General features: G+C 39.7%; 1 protein-coding gene across 1 annotated transcript; it reads left to right on the top strand.

The window, feature by feature from the left end:
* Positions 1–22: 22 nt before the first annotated feature.
* On the top strand, positions 23–27,519 carry LOC108709084 (organic solute transporter subunit alpha). The gene is made up of 8 exons (XM_041583254.1): positions 23–231; positions 3,291–3,442; positions 4,881–4,954; positions 15,662–15,820; positions 19,167–19,278; positions 21,006–21,152; positions 24,953–25,058; positions 27,066–27,519. The coding sequence occupies exons 2-8, from the start codon at positions 3,308–3,310 to the stop codon at positions 27,248–27,250; spliced, it is 918 nt and encodes a 305-aa protein (XP_041439188.1). The 5' UTR covers positions 23–231; positions 3,291–3,307; the 3' UTR covers positions 27,251–27,519.

Raw genomic sequence — 27,519 nt, 5'->3', positions numbered from 1 at the left:
TCAACCACACCTTCTACTGATTACATGTTACTGTATCTTTTTCACCTTTATCTCTATTGTCTTACCCTCTATCAGTATTTCTCTGATTTCCTTCAACCCCCTGCTCAGAAATCCCCAGCACAGCCACCAGTGGAAAAGGTCCAACATGGAGGAGATGCATCTTGGGGCAAATATCTGGAATAATTGGGTTGATCTTGTAAAACCTATAAGAGAAAGGCAAACTCAGTGCAGGTATCTGATCTGAAATAGGCAACGTCTGCTCTTCATTATATGTTTCCAATTCTCCTGTGTTGGTTCATGACCCATGTAAGATAATTTGTGAGTTGTACTTTGTTATTAGAGTTTGAAGTGTTATTTACTTTATTTTGCAAAGAGGTTTGGTCAGTGCATTTGTAGTGATCTTCTCTGGGGCAATGTAGTGAGATCCTGATTATACTACTGAAATTAGATACTGAGGTTATTTCTTAGCTGGAAGAATCAAAAGAGCATATTGGTTTGCTGGCTTGAAAATACATAAGCGCTTCATTAGTATTAGTATATATTATTCTAAAAGATGCTAAATGGTGTGGATACGGAACTGAATGCAAATGAGGGAGATGGGTGTTAAAGGAAAAGTAACACCAAAAAAATTAAAGTGTTTTAAAGTAATGAAAATATCATTTATTGTAGCCCTGCACTTGTAAAAATGTTGTGTTTGCTTCAGAAACACTACTATAGTTCATATAAACAAGCTGTTGTGTAGCAATGGCAGAAATTAAAAAAAGTCTATGTGGCACAGGTTAAAAAGAGCATAACTGATAACACCATTAAGTTCTACAGAGCGTATCTGCGTATCATTAGCCTTTTCTCCTTTGAATGGCTGCCCCCATTGCTACACAGCAGCTTATTTATATAAACAATAGTAGTGTTTCTGAAGCAAACACGTTAGTTTTACCAGTGCAGGGCAACACTGCATTATATTTTTATTACTTTAAAACACTTATAAATATTTAAGATATTTCAGGACTTTTTTACATGATGCCTGCAACTGAAACTGTACTGCAGGCTGGTGTCTTGGAGACCTGATTTCATTTGTCATCTTTTTAGAAAATGAGAAATGTGATTGTTTAACTTGCAGTGATCCAGAGATTTGCAATGCGACCCCAAGCCTCTTCACAGCTTGCAATTTAAAATGGAATCTAAAAAGCTAAAAAGCTCGGTGAGACTACTATTTATTATATTAGCTTTTGCTTTCATTACAGCGCCTCTGTTAATAAGCCTGTATCAATAAAACACAATATTTTTTGCAATTTTATGCAACTGAGGTATATGCTCAGTTAATTTGCAAAATAATATGGTTAAAAATCGCAATTTTATATACTGAGCTTATTGCGCCAGCCTAAAGTTTCTGCTTCTCAATAGCAGCAATGATCCAGGACTTTATTATATTATTATTAAATAATTAAATTCTGATGCTAATTGCACTGGTTTCTGTGCTGCCATGTAGTAATTATCTGTATTAATTACTAATCAGCCTTATATTCTATTCTATGTGTACTGTATATTGTGAGTGGGTCCCTAAGCTCAGTAAGTGACAGCAGCACAGAGCAGTGAATAGGGTTGCCACCTTTTCTGGAAAAAAAATACTGGACTTCCTATATATTTATCTTTTTTCCCTATTAATAACATTGGGATCAACCATCATTTTTACCGGCCAGGCCTGTAAAATACCAGCCAGATGGCAACCCTAGCAGTGAATCAGCAGAAAAGAATATGGGGAGCTACTGTGGCATCTTTGGAGACACAGATCTTTACTGCTAAAGGGCTGTGGTTGCCTTGGGCTGGTACAGAAACACAAAACATAATGTACAACATTTCTACCTACTTCTTTAGTTAAACTTTAGTTCTCCTTTAAGGCCAATGGCACACAGGTTGAACACTGCATTTTAAGGACAATTAGGTGACAGGGGGAATAACCTATAGGTACGATACCAGTGAAAGCCACACCTAAAATTTTACAGCTTTATGGTTGTTTCCTGTGATTACTATAGGTTAGTGACCAGTGGTGTAACTACAGAGAAAGCAGACTCCTAGGTGCAGGTGTGCCCAGACTGTGGGGTCTGCTTCCACTATAGCTAATAACAAAACTCCCTCCTCCCCAGCCGATCTCTTAGCGGCGAGGAAGAGGGCAGGACATAGGCAGATTTGGGGTGGGACGTGAGCATGAAGTGAGTGGGAGGATGAGGATAGGAGTGTGCCGGGACCCTCTGAAGCTTTTTTTTTTGCAGGGGGGCCTGGAGCACTCTAGTTAGTCACACTGTTAGTGACACATGTAAATTTCAGTATGATGTAAGTTCTGGAGAACAGCCATAAGCAAATTATAACTGCTGTATGAAATCATTGTACCATGCAGTATCATACTGAAATTAGAAATAATCCCATCCATAGTCCCATGTGCAATAAATGTGGTCCATTGAGCATTTATTGGGCCCGAAAGCAAATTTAATTCAGGGCCTTTAGGTCTATAAAATCTCACATAAATTAATATAGATTGTGGCAAGCTCTAAACATGCCCATTAGTACAATTACATAAAGCTGTCAGATATGTGATAATTCTTTTATTATGACATAGAGAAGGGGTGCCCAAAAGTTAGATCGGGATCCCCCGATAGACCTTTAGCTGGTGATCAGTAGATCTCACGACACTGTCAACAAACAGCTTGTCTAAACCACCCTTCTGTTTCATGCTTTTCATTCAGATGTTTATTACATTAAGCTAACATAAGAAATAGTGGTTTGTTAAATATAGCAATATACATTTTACATGAATCAGTATTTAACTAATATGTTCCATGGAATATAATGCTAACACTTCTTTTATGGATGTAGATCATAATGGGACAACATCGCTAAAAGTAGACCTCGCATTAGTAAAGTATGGGCACTCCTGACATAGAGAGTGATATATTAAAACAATCTGCATTTGGTTTTCAATTTTTATTATTTGCGGATTTGAGTTATTTATTTAACAGCTCTCCAGTTGCAATTTCAACAATTAAGGAACTCGTGCATGAGTTTACTAATCATGCAGTGTTTTTATGCATGTTAAACACTCAAAAGTCTTCGCCTGAGCATTGCAGGTTCATCATTATCTAATGTATCAGTTTGTTTGAAAATAATGTTGCACTTAACTCTCTGGAGTCTAGGGGAGATGGCCATTCTGTAATTTGGAGCTTTCTGGATAACAGGTTTCCTGATAACAGATCCATACCTGTATATATATATATATATTGTTCTTTTTCTTCTCCTAGATCTTGACATAACTGGTATGTTGCTCTTTGCTATGTTAACGTTTATGACACTGGTATCGCTATTGGTGTTTTTGGAAGAATCTTACTATATGTACAGAAAAATGCCTAGCCCCAAAAGTTCCATACTCATTTGGATAAATTCAGGAGCCATGGTAAGTCTATAACCAGGTACACGTGTTATGCCAGAAAACAATGCCTTTATTGTTTTAGCCTTATAATACGTTCCCATAGGGGCATAAATATTAAACTAATTCAGCAGCTTTTCTATATTAATGGTAGGCCACTGTCATTAACTAGTGCCCTCTGCTGCTCCTATGCATCTAACAATCATGAAAGATAATTGTAGGGTCATGTCAACATCCTATGAGAAGTAGGAAAAGTAAGACCTACTTCAGTTTCTGCCACTACCTTGAAGCATTTGATGAATTAGAATTCTAAAGGCATTGTTCATCTTACCTTCATTTCAGTATGGTGTAAACAGGCGGCAAGTCAATTTGCAATTGGTCTTTGTTTTCATTGTTTTAAAGTGTTTACTGTATGTGCAGCTTTCGAGTTTGGAATAAAAAATTACTTGCTAGGGATTAATTACCCTATCAACCAGGCAACAGTTTTGAAATGGAAGATGAATAGGAGAAAGGAAAGCAATAATGCTCCTTTCTTGCCTTGGTATTTGTCTCGACCTTATCATTGCATTCCCGAGTCATGTGATTATCACTCAGAAACATGAATTGAAGCCAAATGAAGAAAGACCCTGATTGGTACAGTGTGGCCACGTTGTATTGGAACTGATCACTTGACCCAGAGTCTAACAATTGCTTTACTTAAAGGGCATGTAAAGGCAAAAAAATAAAATCCCATTTTTACTTTCTTTAATGAAAAAGAAACCTATCTCCAATAAACTTTGATTAAAAAATATGTACCGTTTTTATAAGAAACCTGACTGTATGCAGTGAAATTCTCCCTTCATTTACTGCTGTGGATAGGAATTGTCAGATGGTCCCTAACTGCTGAGCAGGGAAACAATCATACTTATGAACAGCAGGGGGAGCCCTCACCTTACTTCCCAGCCATGCAGAACTCAAGCAGCTTTGTTTATGACGATCCCTAAGCAGCCCAGACCACACTCAGCATGTACACAGTCTTAGTCTTGCAAAGATATTTAACAAAATTACAAGATGGTGACCCCCTGTAGCCAACTTTGAAAGCATAAATTATTTGTTTGATTAGGCTTGTGGTGCAGTAAGTTCATGTTTAAATTTTCTATATAAAATACAGCATTTCTAGCCTTATTCTATTTTAGACTTTACTTCCCCTTTAAGAACTACATAGGGTGTAGCCAGATTAGCAAGTCATAGCGTTCACAAGGATGAAGGACTCTATAGGAGTCAAATACTATGTGCTAAAAGTCACAATGTTTGTGCAAGGTTTAGTAACCCATAGCAATCAATCCACAGGTAGCATTACTGACTACTTGTTTGTAAAATAATATCTGGTTGGTTGCTTTGGGTTACTAGACCCAGTGTAAAGTTTGTGACTAGTCTGTGACTGTATGCTCAGCATTACTCATTTTGTCTGTCTTTTATTCTTTAGATGATTTCAACCACATCCTGTTTTGGAATGTGGATTCCACGTAGCATCATGTTCACTGACTTCACAGCCTCTGTGTAAGTTTTAGATTTTTTAAGGAAGTTTTCTGTGTTTTTCTTGAGTTATAATTGTGCTCAGACCTGAAGCTTTTACATTAGTTACAGGTATATGAAACATGTAAATTCATAACACTGTGGCCATTCATGGTCACCCTACTATTGTCTATGTTCCTCATCTGGCACTCCACCAATAACCAAATGACTTGACTTATTTTATTAAAGGGGCAACTATCTGGGAAATAAAAATGTAATATAAGCTTCATCACACTGAAATAATATGTTTTCTAAATATAATCAATTAAAAATTCTGTACTGTTTCTGAAATAATCACGTTTATCTCCACTATCCCTTTTTCTGTTTCTCCTCTTGCAGGAGTTGGGTGTCAGATATTTATTGACAGTTTGATCCAATATATCTTATAGGGGAGCTCCTTTTGCCTAGAAGATGTATTAAAGTTCACTCTATTACCTAAAATGATCTAAAATCACCAGACATCATGTCTCTCTACATGCAGAATTTCTGCAAAAGGCAGTTATTTTGTTAGATTTTGTTTGTACTGGAATCAGTTATTTGAGTGAGCTCTAAATCGTCTGTTAGGAAAGGAAGCCCCCATTATAAGCTATATTGGATCTAACTGTCAATGAATATCTGACTAGGGATGTAGCGAACGTCGGAAAAAAAGTTCGCGAACATATTCGCGAACTTGCGCAAAAATGCGAGCGGTTCGCGAACGGTTCGCGAACCCCATAGACTTCAATGGGAAGGCGAACTTTAACATCTAGAAAAGACATTTCTGGCCAGAAAAATGATTTTAAAGTTGTTTAAAGGGTGCAACGACCTGGACAGTGGCATGCCAGAGGGGGATCAAGGGCAAAAATGTATCTGAAAAATCTGCCTGTGTGTGCTTGGAAGAGATAGTGTAGGGGGAGAGCTGTTAGTGATTTCAGGGACAGATGATAGTAAGTTTGCTGGCTAGTAATCTGCTTGATACTGCTCTGTATTGGAGGGACAGAAGTCTGCAGGGATTTGAGGGACATTTTAGCTTAGGTAGCTTTGCTGGCTAGTAATCTACTGTTCTCTTTAAACAACTGCCATACGTTGACCTTGTAGGCATTGTTTGCCCAGTTTTTTTGGACGCAGCCACTGAAGCACAGTTGCCATAAAAAATATGCCATATAAATGCTGAAAATAGTAATTTTTCGCCATACGTTGACCTTGTAGACATTGTTTGCCCAGTTTTTTTGGTTGCAGCCACTGAAGCACAGTTGCCAGAAAAAATATGCCATATAAATGCTGAAAATAGTCATTTTTTGCCATACGTTGACCTTGTAGGCATTGTTTGCCCAGTTTTTTTGGTCGCAGCCACTGAAGCACAGTTGCCAGAAAAAATATGCCATATAAATGCTGAAAATAGTCATTTTTTGCCATATACGTTGAGTCAACGTATGGCAAAAAATGACTATTTTCAGCATTTATATGGCATATTTTTTCTGGCCTCTGTGCTTCAGTGGCTGCGGCCAAAAAAACGTCGTTGACCTTGTAGGCATTGTTTGCCCAGTTTTTTTGGCCGCAGCCACTGAAGCACAGAGGCCAGAAAAAATATGCCATATAAATGCTGAAAATAGTCATTTTTTTGGTCGCAGCCACTGAAGCACAGTTGCCAGAAAAATTATGCCATATAAATGCTGAAAATATGCATTTTTTTGGTTGCAGCCACTGAAGCACAGAGGCCAGAAAAATTATGCCATATAAATGCTGAAAATATAAATTTTTTTGGTTGCAGCCACTGAAGCACAGAGGCCAGAAAAATTATGCCATATAAATGCAGAAAATATGCATTTTTTTGGTCGCAGCCACTGAAGCACAGTTGCCAGAAAAATTATGCCATATAAATGCTGAAAATATAAATTTTTTTGGTTGCAGCCACTGAAGCACAGAGGCCAGAAAAATTATGCCATATAAATGCTGAAAATATGCATTTTTTTGGTCGCAGCCACTGAAGCACAGTTGCCAGAAAAAATATGCCATATAAATGCTGAAAATATGCATTTTTTTGGTTGCAGCCACTGGAGCACAGAGGCCAGAAAAATTATGCCATATAAATGCAGAAAATATGCATTTTTTTGGACGCAGCCACTGAAGCACAGTTGCCAGAAAAAATATGCCATATAAATGCTGAAAATAGTCATTTTTTGCCATACGTTGACCTTGTAGACATTTTTTGCCCAGTTTTTTTGGTTGCAGCCACTGAAGCACAGAGGCCAGAAAAAATTAAACCAGTAGGGTTTGCACCCTAGTTTGTAACGGTGGCGGAGGGAGGAGGAGGACGCTAAAGGACAGCTGTGTGTGGAGTCATGAGGCTTGAAGAGAAGGACAGCTGCATAGAAGTCAGAACAAGTCTTCCGGCGTGCAGTAACCCTCCGAGATCCACCCCTCATTCATTTTAATAAAGGTCAGGTAATCGACACTTTTGTGACCTAGGCGAGTTCTCTTCTCAGTTACAATCCCTCCTGCTGCACTGAAGGTCCTTTCTGAGAGCACACTTGAGGCTGGGCAAGACAAGAGGTTCATGGCAAATTGTGACAGCTCTGGCCACAGATCAAGCCTGCGCACCCAGTAGTCCAGGGGTTCATCGCTCCTCAGAGTGTCGATATCTGCAGTTAATGCCAGGTAGTCCGCTACCTGCCGGTCGAGGCGTTCTTTGAGGGTGGATCCAGAAGGGTTGTGGCGCTGCCTTGGACAGAAAAACATTTGCATGTCTGACGTTACAGACTGGCCAAAGGGCTTTGTCCTTGCAGGTGTGCTCGTGGCAGGATTACTGGCACCTCTGCCCCTGGAATGTTGATGAGTTCCTGAAGTGACATCACCCTTAAAAGCATTGTACAACATGTTTTGCAGGCTGGTTTGTAAATGCCGCATCTTTTCGGACTTGTGGTATGTTGGTAACATTTCTGACACTTTATGCTTGTACCGAGGGTCTAGTAGCGTTGCGACCCAGTACAGGTCCTTCTCCTTAAGCCTCTTGATACGGGGGTCCTTCAACAGGCATGACAGCATGAAAGACCCCATTCTCACAAGGTTGGATGCAGAGCTATCCATCTCCGCTTCCTCATTATCAAGGACTGCATCATCCACGGTCTCCTCCCCCCAGCCACGTACAAGACCAGGGGTCCCCAAAAGGTCACCACTAGCCCCCTGGGAAGCCTGCTCCTGTTGGTCCTCCTCCTCCACAAAGCCACCTTCCTCCTCTGACTCCACTTCTGGCACCTCTCCCTGCGTTGCAGCAGGTGCCTGGGTTCGTTCTGGTGATTCCGACCAGAAATCGTGCGCTTCCAGCTCCTCGTCACGCTGGTCTACAGCCTCATCTGTCACTCGTCGCACGGCACGCTCCAGGAAGAAAGCGAAGGGTATTAGGTCGCTGATGGTGCCTTCGGTGCGACTGACCATATTTGTCACCTCTTCAAAAGGTCGCATGAGCCTGCAGGCATCGCGCATAAGCACCCAGTAACGGGGGAAAAAAATCCCCAGCTGTGCAGATCCAGTCCTACCACCCAGTTCAAAAAGGTACTCGTTGACGGCCCTTTGTTGTTGCAGCAGACGTTCCAACATAAGGAGCGTTGAATTCCAGCGAGTCTGGCTGTCAGAAATCAAACGCCTGACTGGCATGTTGTAGCGCTGCTGAATGTCAGCAAGGCGTGCCATGGCTGTGTAGGAACGTCTGAAATGGGCCGACACCTTTCTGGACTGGGTGAGAACGTCCTGGAATCCTGGGTACTTGGAGACAAAACGTTGGACTATTAAATTTAACACATGTGCCATGCAGGGCACATGTGTTAAATTGCCTAGTCTCAACGCTGCCAACAGATTGCTTCCATTGTCACACACCACTTTTCCGATCTGCAGTTGGTGTGGGGTCAGCCACCGATCGGCCTGTGACTGCAGAGATGACAGGAGTACAGATCCGGTATGGTTTTTGCTTTCCAGGCACGTCATCCCCAAGACAGCGTGACAACGGCGTACCTGGCACGTCGAATAGCCTAGGGGGAGCTGGGGGTGCACAGGTGTGGAGGAGGAGAAGGAGGACCCAGCAGCAGAGTAAGAAGAAGAAGAAGACGAGGTAGAGAGCGATGGAGGAGTAGAGGTGGTGGCAGAACCGCGTGCAAACCGTGGCGGTGACACCAACTCCACTGTTGTTGTTGAGCTACCCATTCCCTGCTTCCCAGCCATTACCAAGTTCACCCAGTGGGCAGTGTAGGTGACATACCTGCCCTGACCATGCTTGGAGGACCATGCGTCAGTAGTCATATGGACCTTTGGCCCAACACTAAGTGACAGAGATGCGGTAACTTGGCTCTGCACATGTTGGTACAGGTGTGGTATTCCCTTTTTAGAAAAAAAATTGCGGCTGGGTACCTTCCACTGCGGTGTCCCAATTGCTACAAATTTGCGGAAGGCCTCAGAGTCCACCAGCTGGTATGGTAAAAGCTGGCGGGCTAAGAGTGCAGACAAGCCAGCTGTCAGACGCCGGGCAAGGGGGTGACAGTCAGACATTGGCTTCTTACGCTCAAACATGGCCTTCACAGAAACTTGGCTGGTGGCAGATGACTGGGAATGGGAACAGGTGGTCAAGGTGGAAGGCGGAGTGGAGGGTGGTTCAGACGGGTCAAGGAGAGCAGAGGTAGAGCAGTAAGTTGCTGGACCAGAAGGAGTGTGGCTTTTAGTTTGCCTGTTGCCTTTGAGGTGTTGCTCCCAAAGTGCTTTGTGCTTGCCGCTCATGTGCCTTCGCATAGAAGTTGTACCTATGTGGCTGTTGGGCTTACCAAGGCTCAGTTTCTGACTGCACTCATTGCAAATTACAATGCTTTTGTCAGAGGCACACACATTAAAAAAATCCCACACTGCTGACTTTTTGGAAGTGTGCGATCTGGCGGTAACAGTAGAAGTTGGCGGCATTGGCGGCAATGGCGGGTGCGTTGGCCGGCTGAACACAGGTGCCGATACATGTTGTTGCCCTACTGATCCCTGCGGGCTGTCCTCCCTGCTTCTTCTAAGTCTTATTCTCCTACTGCCTCTCTGACTCTCCGTCTCTCCATCTGAACTACCCTCCTCTTGCTCTCTTCTACTAGGCACCCACAAAACATCAATCTCCTCATCATCATTCTCCTCAGATGCATCAATTTCTTCTGACACATCACAGAAGGAAGCAGCAGCGGGGACCTCCTCCTCATCACTCATTATGTCCATCTCTATCGTGTTCTCTGCCAGAATTAAATCTGGTGTAAGGTCCTCATCTCCTTCATCTTCTTCTGGCAATAATGGTTGCGCATTACTCAGTTCAAGAAACTCATGGGAAAATAACTCCTCTGACCCCAGTGAAGAAGGGGCACCGGTGGTGGAGGAAGTGTTACGTGGGGTGGCCATAGCAGTGGAGGATGAGGAGGATGTTGTGGTAAAGTTAGAAACGGTAGAGGATGGGGTGTGCTGTGTAAGCCAGTCAACTACCTCTTCAGCATTTTGGGAGTTCAGGGTCATTGGCTTTTTAAAACTGGGCAATTTGCTAGGGCCACAGGATTGCATAGCAGCACGGCCCCTAGCACGGCCTCTGCGTGGCGGCCTGCCTTTGCCTGGCATTATTTTTAAAAAAACAACAACAACAACAAAACTCAGTTGGTTTTTCTGGAAACGATAATACACACAGCTAGATGGCGGGTTGAAGAAAACAGTGTGCAAATAATGCCTACAAGGTCAACGTATACACTACTACAGCGGTGGATACGGATTACGTAAAATATATGAATGCTGCTTGAAAAAAGTCACTCCGGTGTTTTTTCTGGAGACGGTAATATTATGGATATTTAGACAGAATGTGAACAAGGTCACACAGCTAGATGGCGGGTTGAAGAAAACAGTGTGCAAATAATGCCTACAAGGTCAACGTATACACTACTACAGCGGTGGATACGGATTACGTAAAATATATGAATGCTGCTTGAAAAAAGTCACTCCGGTGTTTTTTCTGGAGACGGTAATATTATGGATATTTAGACAGAATGTGAACAAGGTCACACAGCTAGATGGCGGGTTGAAGAAAACAGTGTGCAAATAATGCCTACAAGGTCAACGTATACACTACTACAGCGGTGGATACGGATTACGTAAAATATATTATGGCTGCTTGAAAAAAGTCACTCCGGTGTTTTTTCTGGAGACGGTAATATTATGGATATTTAGACAGAATGTGAACAAGGTCACACAGCTAGATGGCGGGTTGAAGAAAACAGTGTGCAAATAATGCCTACAAGGTCAACGTATACACTACTACAGCGGTGGATACGGATTACGTAAAATATATGAATGCTGCTTGAAAAAAAGTAACTCAAGTGGTTTTTCTAGAGACGATAATATTATCAATATTTAGACAAAATGTGAACAAGCTCACACAGCTAGATGGCGGGTTGAAGAAAACAGTGTGCAAATAATGCCTACAAGGTCAACGTATACACTACTACAGTGGTGGATACGGATTACGTAAAATATATGAATGCTGCTTGAAAAAAGTCACTCCGGTGTTTTTTCTGGAGACGGTAATATTATGGATATTTAGACAGAATGTGAACAAGGTCACACAGCTAGATGGCGGGTTGAAGAAAACAGTGTGCAAATAATGCCTACAAGGTCAACGTATACACTACTACAGCGGTGGATACGGATTACGTAAAATATATGAATGCTGCTTGAAAAAAGTCACTCCGGTGTTTTTTCTGGAGACGGTAATATTATGGATATTTAGACAGAATGTGAACAAGGTCACACAGCTAGATGGCGGGTTGAAGAAAACAGTGTGCAAATAATGCCTACAAGGTCAACGTATACACTACTACAGCGGTGGATACGGATTACGTAAAATATATTATGGCTGCTTGAAAAAAGTCACTCCGGTGTTTTTTCTGGAGACGGTAATATTATGGATATTTAGACAGAATGTGAACAAGGTCACACAGCTAGATGGCGGGTTGAAGAAAACAGTGTGCAAATAATGCCTACAAGGTCAACGTATACACTACTACAGCGGTGGATACGGATTACGTAAAATATATGAATGCTGCTTGAAAAAAGTCACTCCGGTGTTTTTTCTGGAGACGGTTATATTATGGATATTTAGACAGAATGTGAACAAGGTCACACAGCTAGATGGCGGGTTGAAGAAAACAGTGTGCAAATAATGCCTACAAGGTCAACGTATACACTACTACAGCGGTGGATACGGATTACGTAAAATATATTATGGCTGCTTGAAAAAAGTCACTCCGGTGTTTTTTCTGGAGACGGTAATATTATGGATATTTAGACAGAATGTGAACAAGGTCACACAGCTAGATGGCGGGTTGAAGAAAACAGTGTGCAAATAATGCCTACAAGGTCAACGTATACACTACTACAGCGGTGGATACGGATTACGTAAAATATATTATGGCTGCTTGAAAAAAGTCACTCCGGTGTTTTTTCTGGAGACGGTAATATTATGGATATTTAGACAGAATGTGAACAAGGTCACACAGCTAGATGGCGGGTTGAAGAAAACAGTGTGCAAATAATGCCTACAAGGTCAACGTATACACTACTACAGCGGTGGATACGGATTACGTAAAATATATTATGGCTGCTTGAAAAAAGTCACTCCGGTGTTTTTTCTGGAGACGGTAATATTATGGATATTTAGACAGAATGTGAACAAGGTCACACAGCTAGATGGCGGGTTGAAGAAAACAGTGTGCAAATAATGCCTACAAGGTCAACGTATACACTACTACAGCGGTGGATACGGATTACGTAAAATATATTATGGCTGCTTGAAAAAAGTCACTCCGGTGTTTTTTCTGGAGACGGTAATATTATGGATATTTAGACAGAATGTGAACAAGGTCACACAGCTAGATGGCGGGTTGAAGAAAACAGTGTGCAAATAATGCCTACAAGGTCAACGTATACACTACTACAGCGGTGGATACGGATTACGTAAAATATATGAATGCTGCTTGAAAAAAGTCACTCCGGTGTTTTTTCTGGAGACGGTAATATTATGGATATTTAGACAAAATGTGAACAAGGTCACACAGCTAGATGGCGGGTTGAAGAAAACAGTGTGCAAATAATGCCTACAAGGTCAACGTATACACTACTACAGCGGTGGATACGGATTACGTAAAATATATTATGGCTGCTTGAAAAAAGTCACTCCGGTGTTTTTTCTGGAGACGGTAATATTATGGATATTTAGACAGAATGTGAACAAGGTCACACAGCTAGATGGCGGGTTGAAGAAAACAGTGTGCAAATAATGCCTACAAGGTCAACGTATACACTACTACAGCGGTGGATACGGATTACGTAAAATATATGAATGCTGCTTGAAAAAAGTCACTCCGGTGTTTTTTCTGGAGACGGTAATATTATGGATATTTAGACAGAATGTGAACAAGGTCACACAGCTAGATGGCGGGTTGAAGAAAACAGTGTGCAAATAATGCCTACAAGGTCAACGTATACACTACTACAGCGGTGGATACGGATTACGTAAAATATATTATGGCTGCTTGAAAAAAGTCACTCCGGTGTTTTTTCTGGAGACGGTAATATTATGGATATTTAGACAGAATGTGAACAAGGTCACACAGCTAGATGGCGGGTTGAAGAAAACAGTGTGCAAATAATGCCTACAAGGTCAACGTATACACTACTACAGCGGTGGATACGGATTACGTAAAATATATTATGGCTGCTTGAAAAAAGTCACTCCGGTGTTTTTTCTGGAGACGGTAATATTATGGATATTTAGACAGAATGTGAACAAGGTCACACAGCTAGATGGCGGGTTGAAGAAAACAGTGTGCAAATAATGCCTACAGGGCAAATAATGCCTAAAAGGTCAACTTATACACTACTACAGCGGTAGTAAAATAAAAAAAAGTAAAATAAAAAAAAATGAATATTAAAAAAAAAAAATTAAAGTTGGTGCTGCTGAACTACTAGGAGCAGCAGATTAGCACACCAGTCCCACTCCCCAACACTGCTAGACTAATAGCACTGGGCTCTTATAGTAGTAGTAGTAGTAGTAGTAAAACAACAAAAAAATAAATAAAAGCAGTCCTTACAAGGACTACTGTTATTGCAGCAGTCAGCAGATGAGATCAGAAGCAGGACAGCTGCCCACTGCAGCTACATACAGAGCACTGCAGTAGAAGGTAGATTACTAGCCAGCAAAGCTACCTAAGCTTAAATGTCCCTCAAACCCCTGCAGACTTCTGTCCCTCCAATAACAGAGCAGTATCAAAACGATTACTAGCCAGCAAACTTTCAACTGTCCCTGAAATCACTAACAGGCAGCAGCTCTCTCCCTACACTATCTCTTCAGCACACACAGGCAGAGTGAAAAAACGCTGCAGGGCTTCGGTTTTTATAGGGAAGGGGAGTGGTCCAGGGGAGAGCTTCCTGATTGGCTGCCATGTACCTGCTGGTCTGGGGTGAGAGGGCAAAAAAAAGCGCCAACAATGGCGAACCCAAAATGGCGAACGTCGCGCGACGTTCGCGAACTTCCGGCGAGCGCGAACACCCGATGTTCGCGCGAACAAGTTCGCCGGCGAACAGTTCGCGACATCTCTATATCTGACACCCAACTGCTGCATGAAGACAGAATGAAGAGAAACAGATGCTGAGAAAGTGAAAATAAACGTGATTATTTCAGAAACGATGCAGAATATTTAATCGATTGTATTTAGAAAGTTTCTTATTTCAGTATGATGAAGCTTATGTTAATTTTTCATTTTTGCAATAGTATCCCTTTAAGTACAATTTTCCTTTTCCTGCAGTTAGAACACAGCTATTTACAGTATAAGCCCCTTCCTCAAGATCTCTTTGCTGCTGTACAAAGGCTGCTGCTCTAGCTACACCTCTGTAAACAGAGCATAGGGGAGCATCCTAGAGAGGCTTGGGAATAGTGATGTGCGGGTCGGGTTTTTCCTGACCTGCACCTGCCCAAAGCCCGACCTCCCTCCACCCGTGCCTGCCCGCACTGGCTTCTTTTTATAGACCTGCGCGACCCTTCCCACCGATGCTGTCACAAAAGGGGCAGGACGAGCAGGCGGGTGGCAATAAAGCCGAAAGCTGGCAGTTGAAGCCCCGTGAAGAGGAGTGCCAGGTCGGATCGAACCCGCCGGCCCGCACATCACTACTGGAGAAGTAAATTGAGGCATTTTTGGAGCTTGAAATGAGTGTGAGATATAGGGAGCCAATCAGTTTGGTTATACTGTGCTCCAACTACTTCCTAATGTTTTCTGGGTACAGGTATGGGCAATGTTCAATCTAAGGTGTAAGCTCATATGCGCGCACACAAATTTTGAGGCCAGCACAGACAACAAATTATGGTCCGCACAAAAATTTTTTTGTGAAACACAAAATTTTGTATTAATTCTGACCCCAGCACATGTTCTTGATCCAGTGCTGGACTGGCTAACCGGGATACCAGGAAAGCTCCCGGTAGGTCCAGGTGTCTGTGTCTGTTCTGCTGCTAACTAATAATATATTGCATGTCTGCTACTGGTTGTTTTTATCTGCTTCTCATATAACTTTTAGTTCACTATTAAAACATCAGTAGGTAAAGCTAAAGGAAGTAATAGCATCCATGTGCATTTATTCATGCCATTTGTTTTAACCTGCTTTCTATTAAAGGTTCTTTGCAATGTTTGTACACAAGTTTCAGCTCATGCTGGTAAATGAATGTGGGGGAAGAAGTGAATTTCTCAGAAAATTTGGTGATATGAAGCTCAAGATTAGCACTGGTCCCTTGTGCTGCTGTTGCCTGTGCCTGCCATATACAACCATCAACAGGTCAGTTTCAAGGAATCTCACTGGCTTAGAAACAACAAGGAGTTAAAGTGGACCTGTCACCCAGACACAAAAATCTGTATAATAGAAGTCCTTTTCAAATTAAACATGAAATCCAATTTCTATTTTTTATTAAAGCATTCATAGCTGCTGTAAGCTCATTTAAAAATCTCAGCTGTCAATCAAATATTGTCTGCCCCTCCTCTATGGCATGGGCATAGTGGCGGGGCAGACAATTACTTTCACTTTCCATTCAGCACTTCCTAGATGTCACTGCTCTCCACACATTTCCCCATTCTCTTTACCATTTAATTGTGTAGTCAGTGCATGGGGATGGACATTAGGTCCCCTATTCTGGTGCACAAATAAGATTCTGAGATGATGCAAGGCTTGCCTTAATAACAGTGCCCACAAAATGGCTGCTGCCTGCTTGCTATAATTATGAATTCCCAGACTGAAGGAAACAAGATTCAAATCATTTAAACAGTGTAATTAAAGTTCATTTTGCTTCACTAATGTGATAAAATAGGATTTTGAATAATTTTTTTGGGTGACGGGTCCCCTTTAAGCACCACATACTGATATTGTATTATACTGTACCTAATACACTTAATAGTAATTTACTTTTTAACATATTATAACTAAAACTAATTTAAAAAAAAATTCAAGCAAGGACTTGATGTGATATGGACAATCAGGATTTCATAAATTTCATTCGGATAATTAGGAATACTATGGGGCAGATTTATCAAAGGTCGAGGTGAATTTTCAAATGAAAAAAAATTGAATTTCGAGCTATTTTTTGTGTACTTCAACTAGGGAATAGTCCAAATTTGATTCAAATTTGAAAAAAATTCGAAAATTTGACTATCAAAATTTATCATGTACTGTCTCTTTAAAAATTCGACCGACCATTTGCCATCTAAAACCTGCAGAATTTCTGTTTTAGCTGATGGGGGCCTCCTAGAACCTATCTGGAGTCAATTGGTGGACTTTGAAAAATCAAAACTTTGAATCGAATTCGATCGAATTCGCTATTCCTTCGGATTCGTACAATTCGAATTCAGCCGAATGTGGACCTATTCGATCGAAAACAGACCTATTCGACCAAAAAACGTTGTCTTAATTTCGTTGGTCTTTTTGAATTCAAATTTCAAAGTTTTTTCAATTCGAAATTCGACCCTTGATAAATATGCCCCTATGTGATACTATAACATTAAGGGGGTTATTTATTAAAGGTAAAATTTTAGAGTAATGTGAATTTTTTAAACTCTAATAAATTCGATTTTATTTTTTAAACTCTAAAAAATTTGATTTTATTTTATTTGTTCGAATGGTATGTTATTTAGGAAAAATGTAAACGTCTAAAATTCGATCAACAACAAGAGTCCCCCGCCCTGAAAACTCAAATCGATTTTGAATCAAATTCCAATCTAATCAAATTGGAATTGACACGCTACATTTTTTTCTCCCATTGGAGTCTATGGGGCATCATTTTAAGTGGAACTTGGCAAAAATTTGGCTCATCCACTACTATTAACATCTTCAAATAGCTCAAGGGACTCCAGCCATTAACTTGAATTTTTTAAAACGATGAATAAATGAGATTTTATTAACAATTCGAATGGTATGTTATTTATGAAAAAAATTGAACGTCGATCGACGCCGATCGAATCGTACTGACCTGAAACTCGAATCTAAATTTAATTAAATTTCTTTTGACGCCCAACATTTTTTCTCCCATTGGAGTCTATGGGGCATTATTTTATAAACGAAACTTGCCAAAAATTTGGCTCATCACTCCTATTAACATCTTCAAATAGTTTAAGGGACCTCTGCCATTGACTTCTACATACAGGTTCTAGGTGGAGAATAGTCAAATTAGAACTGTTTCTAGAGTCGATGAGTGATAAATCTCACATTCAAATTTAAGTTGGTGGTTTCAAATTCAAATTTGTGAGTTTTGGCCAAAAAAATTTGGAAAATTTGAATTTACCATTCGAACTTTAGTAAATCTGCCCCTAGGTGAGAAGTATATAGCAAATTTAGAGTGATAGGTGCCGATTCACTAACTTCGAGTGAAGGATTCGAAGGTAAAAAACTTCGAATTTCGAAGTTTTTTTTGGGCTACTTCGACCATCGAAGGATTCGAAGTAAAAATCGTTCGACTATTCAACCATTCGATAGTCAAAGTACTGTCTCTTTAAAAAAAACTTCGACCCCCTAGTTCGCCATCTAAAAGCTACCGAAGTCAATGTTAGCCTATGGGGAAGGTCCCCATAGGCTTGGCTAACTTTTTTTTGATCGAAGGATTTTATCGTTCGATCGAAGGAATTATCGAACTATCTGCGCTAAATCCTTTGACTTCGATATTCGAAGTCGAAGGATTTTAATTCCTAGTCGAATATCGAGGGTTAATTAACCCTCAATATTCGACCCATAGTGAATTGACCCCTTAGAGTGTTTCAATAAGTAGCATGCACCGCACCTTTCAAATGACAAAGCAATGCAGATACTAATTAGTGTTCCAGTTGCATATTCTTTTTGATGGCATTAATGGATTGCCAACTGCATAATTTCCAGAGTTGTTAAAATAACTCACAAGAACTTCCTCACATCAACTGGCGGTTTGGAGTAAGGCAGGAGTTTAGAGGAATAGGTATTGATTCAAACACATTTAAATGCACATAGGGGCAGATTTATTAAGGGTCGAATTTCGAGGGTTAATAAACCCTCGAACTCGACCCTCGAAGTAAAATACTTCGAATTCGAATATCGAATTTGAAGGATTTTAGCGCAAAAGCTTTGATCGAACGATCGAATAAAAAAGATCGAATGATTCGAACGATTTTAAGCGATCGATTGAAAGATTTTTTCGACCAAAAAAAAGCTTAGAAAAGTGCTGGGGAAGGTCCCCATAGGCTAACATTGGACTTCGGTAGGTTTAAAGTGGCGAAGTATGAAGTCGAAGTTTTTTTTAAAGAGACAGTACTTCGATTATCGAATGGTCGAATAGTCGAGCGATTTTTACTTTGAATCTTTCGAATCATTCGATTCGATCGAATTCGAATGAATTTGACCAATTTGATGGTCGAAATACCCAAAAAATTACTATGAAATTCGAATATTTTTTTATTCAAATTATTCACTCGAGCTTAGTAAATCTGCCCCATAGTGTTTGCACTTGCACCTGCATTTTTGAGCCATTGGGAGTATGCTTGTAGAGTTACCATATGAGTAAAAGGGAAATGATCATGTATTGGCTGAACTTTTAATCTAGTGTTGTATTTGCCCATTAAAATTATTATTTAAATTCCTCACAAAACTGTGCTCTCTGTCTCATTTGTAGACGGACTTTATTCATCCTCAAGCTGGGTACGTTTCAATTTGCATTCCTACGACCGGTGCTAATGTTCCTGGCTGTTGTTCTTTGGACAAATGGAAACTTTACAACTGGTAATGTAAGTACTTCTCTATGTTACTGTGTGATGATGAAAGGTTTCATAGAAAATACTGGTTATCTACAAATCTAGAATTTCTCTAGCTCGCTTCTTAGAGCAAATTCTAGGTCACATGGTTTATAGTCATGTCCTTTGTGTTCTGTGTTGCCTGGTCCCCTTTAACAGAATACCATAAAGTTGTGGATTTTGAGCAAAAATATAATTCCCTTGGTTTCATACCGTTAAAGGAGAACTAAATCCTAAAAATGAACCACTGGTAGAACTAGAGAGGGCGCTGTGCTATGCCTGCAGCCCTTACTTTTGAGTGTCCTTTCTGTAATGACACTCTCTTGTACAGTAGAGTTATACCTTCTGTTCAGAAGTTCCTGGATCACTAAAGTTGCGGTTAGTCAGACGCTTGTTCCTGGAGTCATATAATATTATTTACAGATTTATTTATTGAACACCTTGATCAAACTAGAACTCATGGTTTGATTTGGGGTTCGGCAGCACGCCAACATTTTTTGTGCTGAATCCTCATTATTTAGTCTAATTAAATCTAAAACCTTAGAGACAATTTTTAGAAAGCTGAGTTTGGAAAATGGTCAATTTCTGAGGACACCTTCCATTTAGATAAAAGTTTGATGCAACTTTAACTTGAGCCCTTTTCTTCCCAGTTATTTCTATGGATGAAAAAGTTTGACATCCTCTGTTTTTTTGCAGTTCGGATCTGGGGAAATGCCATTATTTCCTTTAAAAAGATATTTTTTATACCACTGTCACTGTTATTTTACCAATCAGTAGTTTAGGTAAAGGACATGTAAACCTAGGGGCAGATTTATTAAGGGTCGAAGTGAATTCAAGGGAATTTTCAAAGTAAAAAAATTTGAAATTCAAAGTAATTTTATGGATACTTCGACCATCGAATAGGATACTACTTCGACTTCGAATCGAAGTAAAATAGTTTGAATATTTGACCATTCGATAATCCAAGTACTGTCTCTCTATAAAAAACTTTGATTTCAATACTTCGCCAAATTAAACCCGCCGAAGTGCTATGTTAGCCTATGGGGACCTTCTAGAGCATTTTTCTATGTTTTTTGAAGTCGAAGAAAAATCGTTCGATTCGAAGGATTTCATTGTTCGATCGAACGATTTTATTCCAATTCGATGGTCGAATTTCGAAGCTTTTTCTACTTCGAAATGTGACCCTTGATAAATCTGCCCCCTTATGTAAATTTGAATAATGAAAGAAAATACATTTCTAAGCAACTTTCTAGTGTACATTAATTCAATGATTTCAGAGTAGTTTTATCATTTCAACAAGAACTACTTGGACATTGCTTTTAACTAGTGATGGGCGAATTTGGGGCGTTTCGTCGAAAAGTTCCAGCAAAATTCGCTAAACGGTGAAAAATTTGCAAAGCGTCTCGTTTTTGACACCGAGTCCGTCTTTGACGCCGGTGTCTATTTTTTTGGACGATGGCATCCGTTTTTGGCGAAACTGCTCCGGCATCCAAAAAAACTGATGCCGGCATCCATTTTTTTTTTGCCGCTGGCGAATTTTTGCGGCGGTTTTGCAAATTAATTCGCCGGCAGCAAATCATGGGAATTTGCGGTGAATTTGCGCCTTGCGAATAAATTCGCCCATCACTACTTTTAACAGAATTTTTTTTCTGAAGCTTTATAGACAGTTCCAGCAAGCTGAGTGTCGAAGTAATTAACAATATGCTGTTGCTTTCTTGCAGTCATCTCTGAATAGCGTTGCATTGTGGATCAATATTGGAATTGCCATTATGACACTAACAGCCCTATGGGCAGTGGGAGTCATGTTTCATCTGGTAAAAGACACCTTGAATGACAAAAATATTGTTGCAAAGTTTGCGGTCTATCAGGTAAGATCAGAAACATCCCACTGTGTAAACTGATGTCTATATATAATAGCTTTGACAGGTACAGACATTCCTAAAACATGTACAGAGCTTTGCTCTGTGTTTTATTTTCAAAGATCCAAAATAAGAAGGCATAATCTGTCTCTCGGGGGAAAAGGACATAAAAAGGGTGTTGGGAGACTTCTTGGATTATATATATAGTGAATAATGTAAAATATAAGGATATTATAAATTATCGAGGACTTTCATGACCATATAAACACACGAGGCCGAAGGCTGAGTGTTTTTATACAGGTCATGGAACTCCGAGGTGACTTCTAATATCCTCATATTTTGCAACTGGGGGTACTTTATTTATTATAATACACAAGTTTCAGTGAGTCATGTGACTAAAATGACATTAGAACTCACCGTTTATAACTGATGACATCAGAACTCACCGTTTATGAGGATATATAGTGAATAAAGTACCCCCTCCTGTAAAATATAAGGATATTATAAGTTAGCGAGGAGTTTCATGACCATATAAAAACACGAGGCCGAAGGCCGAGTGTTTTTATACAGGTCATGGAACTCCGAGGTTACTTCTAATATCCTCATATTTTGCAACTGGGGGTACTTTATTTATTATAATACACAAGTTTCAGTGAGTCATGTGACTAAAATGACATTAGAACTCACCGTTTATAACTGATGACATCAGAACTCACCGTTTATGAGGATATATAGTGAATAAAGTACCCCCTCCTGTAAAATATAAGGATATTATAAGTTAGCGAGGAGTTTCATGACCATATAAAAACACGAGGCCGAAGGCCGAGTGTTTTTATACAGGTCATGGAACTCCGAGGTTACTTCTAATATCCTCATATTTTGCAACTGGGGGTACTTTATTTATTATAATACACAAGTTTCAGTGAGTCATGTGACATCAGAACTCACCGTTTATAACTGATGACATCAGAACTCACCGTTTATAAGGATATAATTTACAAGATATTCATGGCTCTTGTGTATTATATATACTGTATATATATTTTTTGACAGGGTGTCTGGGAAACACCACTGTCTTGGAGGAAAGTGCCCTGAAAAGAGTACATTTAAAGGAGAATTCAACCCTAAAGTTAAAAAACCCCTACCCCCCTACCCGACATTGACCACCCTTCCTCCTCCCGCCTAAGTGTTACCCCTGGCAAAAATCCCCTAAAGTTTTACTTACCCCTTGGTGCAGGCATCGGAGTTCACAGGCACCATCTTCAGCCGCTTCAGTAATGTTCGGAATGAGACCGGTTCGGTGGCGCATGCACAGTTGGAGCAATTTTGTGAGTCACGACAACTGCACATGCCCCGAAACTCTTGAAAATTGTGAAGCACTGAGCTCATTCCGAAGATTACTGAATGGCTGAAGATGGCGCCCATAAACTCTGAAGCCTGGATCTGCACCGAGGGGTATGTAAAACGTTAGAGGCATTTGCCCGGGGTAACACTTAGGCTGGGGGGAGGAAGGAGGGTGGTCTATGTAAGCTAGGGCCTGAGTCCTGGGGGGGGGAACTAGCAGGTCTGAGTGAGGCTCTGAAGTTCCAGAGGGTGAGCTTTCCTTAGACGGTGAAAGCCCAGAGGGGAAGGGCACCCTGAATGTTTTGCGTTGAAGCTGCTGAACTGTACCATGAGTGTTCTGCTTTGGAGTTGCTAAACTGTTCTCTGTTGCCTTTTATTGGGAATGCACAGTGCCTAATAAACCTGTGTTTTGACCAAAGTCTTGGTGTCCCTGTCTCTAAGCTCCAAATACTACGCTTACCTGCCTACCAAATGCTAATTCCCACTAAAAAGTGCATGTGCAGATGAGTGGCATCTCACAATATATATATATATATATATATATATATATATATATATATATATATATATATATATATATATATATATATATACAGACTAATACAAGAGTCCTCTCCATTATCAATATATTTACACTGAGTCAGTTTGTGCCTTAAGCAACTAAAAATGCCCTTCTATTTAAACAAAACAGGGATTGTTGTCCATATACTGGTATTGCAATATATTTAAGATGGCCAACTACATACATATATATATATATATATATATATATATATATATATATGTCACTTGATTTGTTTTTGTGAATGCATATACAGGTATAGGATCCCTTATCCGGAAACCCGATATCCAGAAAGCTCAGAATTATGGAATTGCTGTCTCGCATAGACTCCATTTTATCCAAATAATCCAAATTTTTAAAAATGATTTCCCTTTTCTCTGTAATAATAAAACAGTAGCTTGTACTTGATCCCAACTAAGATATAATTAATCCTGATTGGAAGCAAAACCAGTCTATTGGGTTTATTTAATGTTTAAATGAATTTCTAGTAGACTTAAGGCATGAAGACCCAAATTACGGAAAGATCCGTTATCCGGAAAACCCCAGGTCCTGAGCATTCTGGATAACAGGTCCCATACCTGTATATGTTCCGTTGCTTGAAATATATATACGGTATATTTTATATTTTGTCCATGATCTTCCCAAAGGGATCTACTGTAGCTTGCTGTTATACTGCTTTCCTTAAAAGTGCATTGTACAAGTAGTATTCAGCCTTTACCTGTATGGTAGCAGACTACCTATCACATGCCTCTCAAATAAGACACCCATGTTATATATAGTGAATAAAGTACCCCCTTTTGTAAAATATAAGGATATTATAAGTTACCGAGGAGTTTCATGACCATATAAAAACACGAGGCCGAAGGCCGAGTGTTTTTATACAGGTCATGGAACTCCAAGGTAACTTCTAATATCCTCATATTTTGCAACTGGGGGTACTTTATTTATTATAATACACAAATTTCGGTGAGTCATGTGACAGAAATGACATCAGAACTCACCGTTTATAACTGATGACATCAGAACTCACCGTTTATAAGGATATAATTTACAAGATATTCATGGCTTTTGTGTATTATAAGTAGATTTTGGCATTACAGTTTGTTTACAAAGCTTTTTATATTATAATAATGTTGCCCTGTTTGTTCTCTGTACTGAAAAAAGGGAGATATAGGCAATGGCCTCACTTTAAGCTTCAGATACTTATAAGTATAAATATATCTATTATAGGTAAATCTAAAAAATAATAATAAAAAAAATCTAAAAAAAATCTTCATAGTCTTATAAGTATAAATATAAACTTATAAAGTATAAATATAAAGTATCACATTTATCAAAGGTCGAATTTCGAATTCATGTGAGTTTTTAAAAACTTCCCTAAACTCCTATAATTTCAAAATTCGACCAATCAAAATTTATTTAAAAAATCTCTCAAAAATCGAATTCGAATTTATTTAAAAACGCGAATCGAATTTGAATAACTGCCTTGTCGAATTTGACTGTTTTGACCATAAAAAAAAAATTTGAAAACTCAAAATAAGTTGTCACTACGTTATCTCTTACAGCCTTGGAAGAAATGGGGCAAGTTTATTGTGGATTTCATGTAGAACTTATTTGAGTGTTAGTGTCCACCTGCCTCCAGTGATGCTAAGGTGTTCACCAGTGTCCCAGAATCTGGCTGCAAATGGAGCGATAGCTTTACTGACTCATTTACTTTAGTTGTATTTGTAAGTCTGCCACTTACTGTACATAGTGGCCATACGTGTTTAGTTTAGAATAAATTCAACATCCCCCACATTACTTCTAATTTAGGTGTTGCTATTAAAGTGCTGCCTCTATTTTCATTTGCCCTTTCATACCCCCAAGACTTTTAACTGTATATTCTGATTTTTGTGTATTACAGTTCATAGTCATTCTGAGCCAATTGCAAAGCACAGTCATCCATATTCTTGATAAAATAGGTATTATCGGTTGTGTCCCTCCTCTCTCTGGCCCAACAAGGTCTTCCTGTAAGTACCATTACTTTCCCCAGGTTAAATCATGTAATGTTATGTTTGCCATGGCACAGTAAAGTAATATTGGAAGAAATTACATTCTTAATTCTGATTCCTTTTGTTCTGCTCCTTTCATGTCACTCAACCCAAATCCTTCCAGCCACAAACTCATTAGATAAACAAGACTGCCCCAAAGATTGAACAAAAAGCTCCCCCCTCTACGGGGCAGATTTACTAAGGGTCGAATTTCGAAGTTTTTTTAACTTCGAAATACGACCCTCGAATTGAAATCCTATCGAAGTCGAAGGATTTTTATCGTATTCAAACGAATAGAAATCATACGATCGAACGATTTTTAGCAATCGATCAAAGGATTTCTATTCGATCAAAAAAAACTTAGAATAGTGCTGTGGAAGGTCCCCATAGGCTAACATTGCACTTCGGTAGCTTTAATTTGGCGAAGTATGAAGTCGAGACAGTACTATGATTATCGAATGGTCGAATAGTCGAACGATTTTTACTTCGAATCATTCGAATCAAAGTCAAAGTCGAAGGTTACTTCGAAATTCGAACTTTTTTAAATTCGAAAATTCACTCGAGCTTAGTAAATCTACCCCCTACATGTTACACTTCAAAACAGGCCCTCTGAAGGGTCATACAAACCTTCCCAGTGCTAAACGACCAGTAAAATTGTTTTTTTTTAAAAAAAAATTTGTTAGTATATATTGAAATAAAAACACCAAGACAAATAAAACATTAAAATCGCAAAGTCTTTATTAAGAAATAACTTACCGAAACTCCACTTGCGCTCATCTTCAGAAAAGGTGATCGGTTGATCCATCGTGCGGAGCTCGATTTCTCCTCCCCGCCTTCCTTATGGGAGATAGCCAGGGAGGAGAAATCGAGTGTCACACGCTGGATCGTCGCTGTGTCGCCTTTTCTGAAGAGGAGCGGAGGTGGAGTTTCAGGTAAGTTATTTCTTAATAATGGCTTTTCTTGGTGTTTTTTTTTCCCGTTAGTTTACTAACAAATTTTTTTAAAATTTTTTGTTATATTACTGGTAGGGATGCACCGAATACACTATTTTGGATTTGGCCGAACCCCAGAATCCTTCTCAAAAGATTCTGCCGAATACCGAACCGAATCAGAATCCGAATTTGAATATGCAAATTAGGGGTTAGAAGGGGAAAAGATTATTTATATCCTTGATTTCTGGCAAAAAATCACACTATTTCCCTCCCCACCCCTAATTTGCATATGCAAATTTGGATTTGGATCCGGTTCGGCTGGGCAGAAGGATTCTGCTGAGTCTGAATCCTGCTGAAAAAGGCAGAATCCTGGCCAAATCCCCAACCGAATCCTGGATTCGGTGCATCCCAAGTTACTGGTCCATTAAATACCCCGCTAACAATTAGTTACTTATATGACAGTGGGTATTTTTTCAGTAGGGGCCATTGTCAGAAATCTTGTGGGCAGGGCAAATCTGTGTATGTTCTAAGCAGAAAACATTTCCTTTGTGGTGAACAATTTAATTTTAATAATGGCCCCAACCTAAGCTTGGTTTATTCCAACATCCTAATATTGATAGTATAACTGAAATAAACAGCCATAGCCATACACAATTTTTAATTTATATAGACTGGGTTATCAATAGTATATATATAAAGAGTTAAATAAGCTCAATGGGCGGCACACTAGGGTCAAATAAATGTAGCAAATAAAAAATTGTGCCCATGTTAGATGAAAAGGAGATTGCTTGAACAGAAAAACAAAATAAGGATAATGGTTAAAAGTCAGTTCTGTCTACAGTCTGCTAAACTTTAATACAAAGAACAATGCTTTAATTGGTATAAAAAGTGATACACAACAAGTTTTTGGACTGCGACCCACTGTTTCATCCTGGGGTAGATGAACTGCGACCACAAAATCAAACAAACAGACTATGGAGGGTGGGTGATCATTCTTACCCTTTGACTGACTCTCTCCTTCTCTCTCTATAAACATTTTGTGTTTGTTTGTCAGACATGAACAATCAGCTGCTCATTATGGAAATGTTCCTGGTCACAGTCATCTGCCGAGTGCTTTACCGGAGGAGAAATAAAGATGATGAAAATGTTATGGAAAACCAAGAGACCACTGATAATGTACAAAACAGCATGGTGTATGTGAATGCCAAAGCTTTGGAAGATGGACTTCATCGTTTTTAAAGGACACATAATATTCTCAGTGGATTGTTTTGTTCAGACTTCTTGTACTGAAAGTTTAGACCTCTCCCTTTAGGGGCACATGTACAAATTCAGTGCAGTTATAGAAGCCTCGCATCTCTTTAACGGCATTGCCTGACCAATACTGTGTGCTTCTATAACTGCGCTGACTGACCAACTGCAATGTACACAGCTTCTGTGACTCTATGGGGCCGATTCACTAACTTCAAGCGAAGGATTCGAAGTAAAAAAACTTCGAATTTCGAAGTGTT

Source organism: Xenopus laevis, chromosome 2S (genome assembly GCF_017654675.1).
Source record: "Xenopus laevis strain J_2021 chromosome 2S, Xenopus_laevis_v10.1, whole genome shotgun sequence".
NCBI lineage: Eukaryota > Metazoa > Chordata > Amphibia > Anura > Pipidae > Xenopus > Xenopus laevis.
The sequence above is the reverse complement of the archived record's forward strand: the minus strand, read 5'-3'. Positions and strand labels throughout refer to the sequence as shown.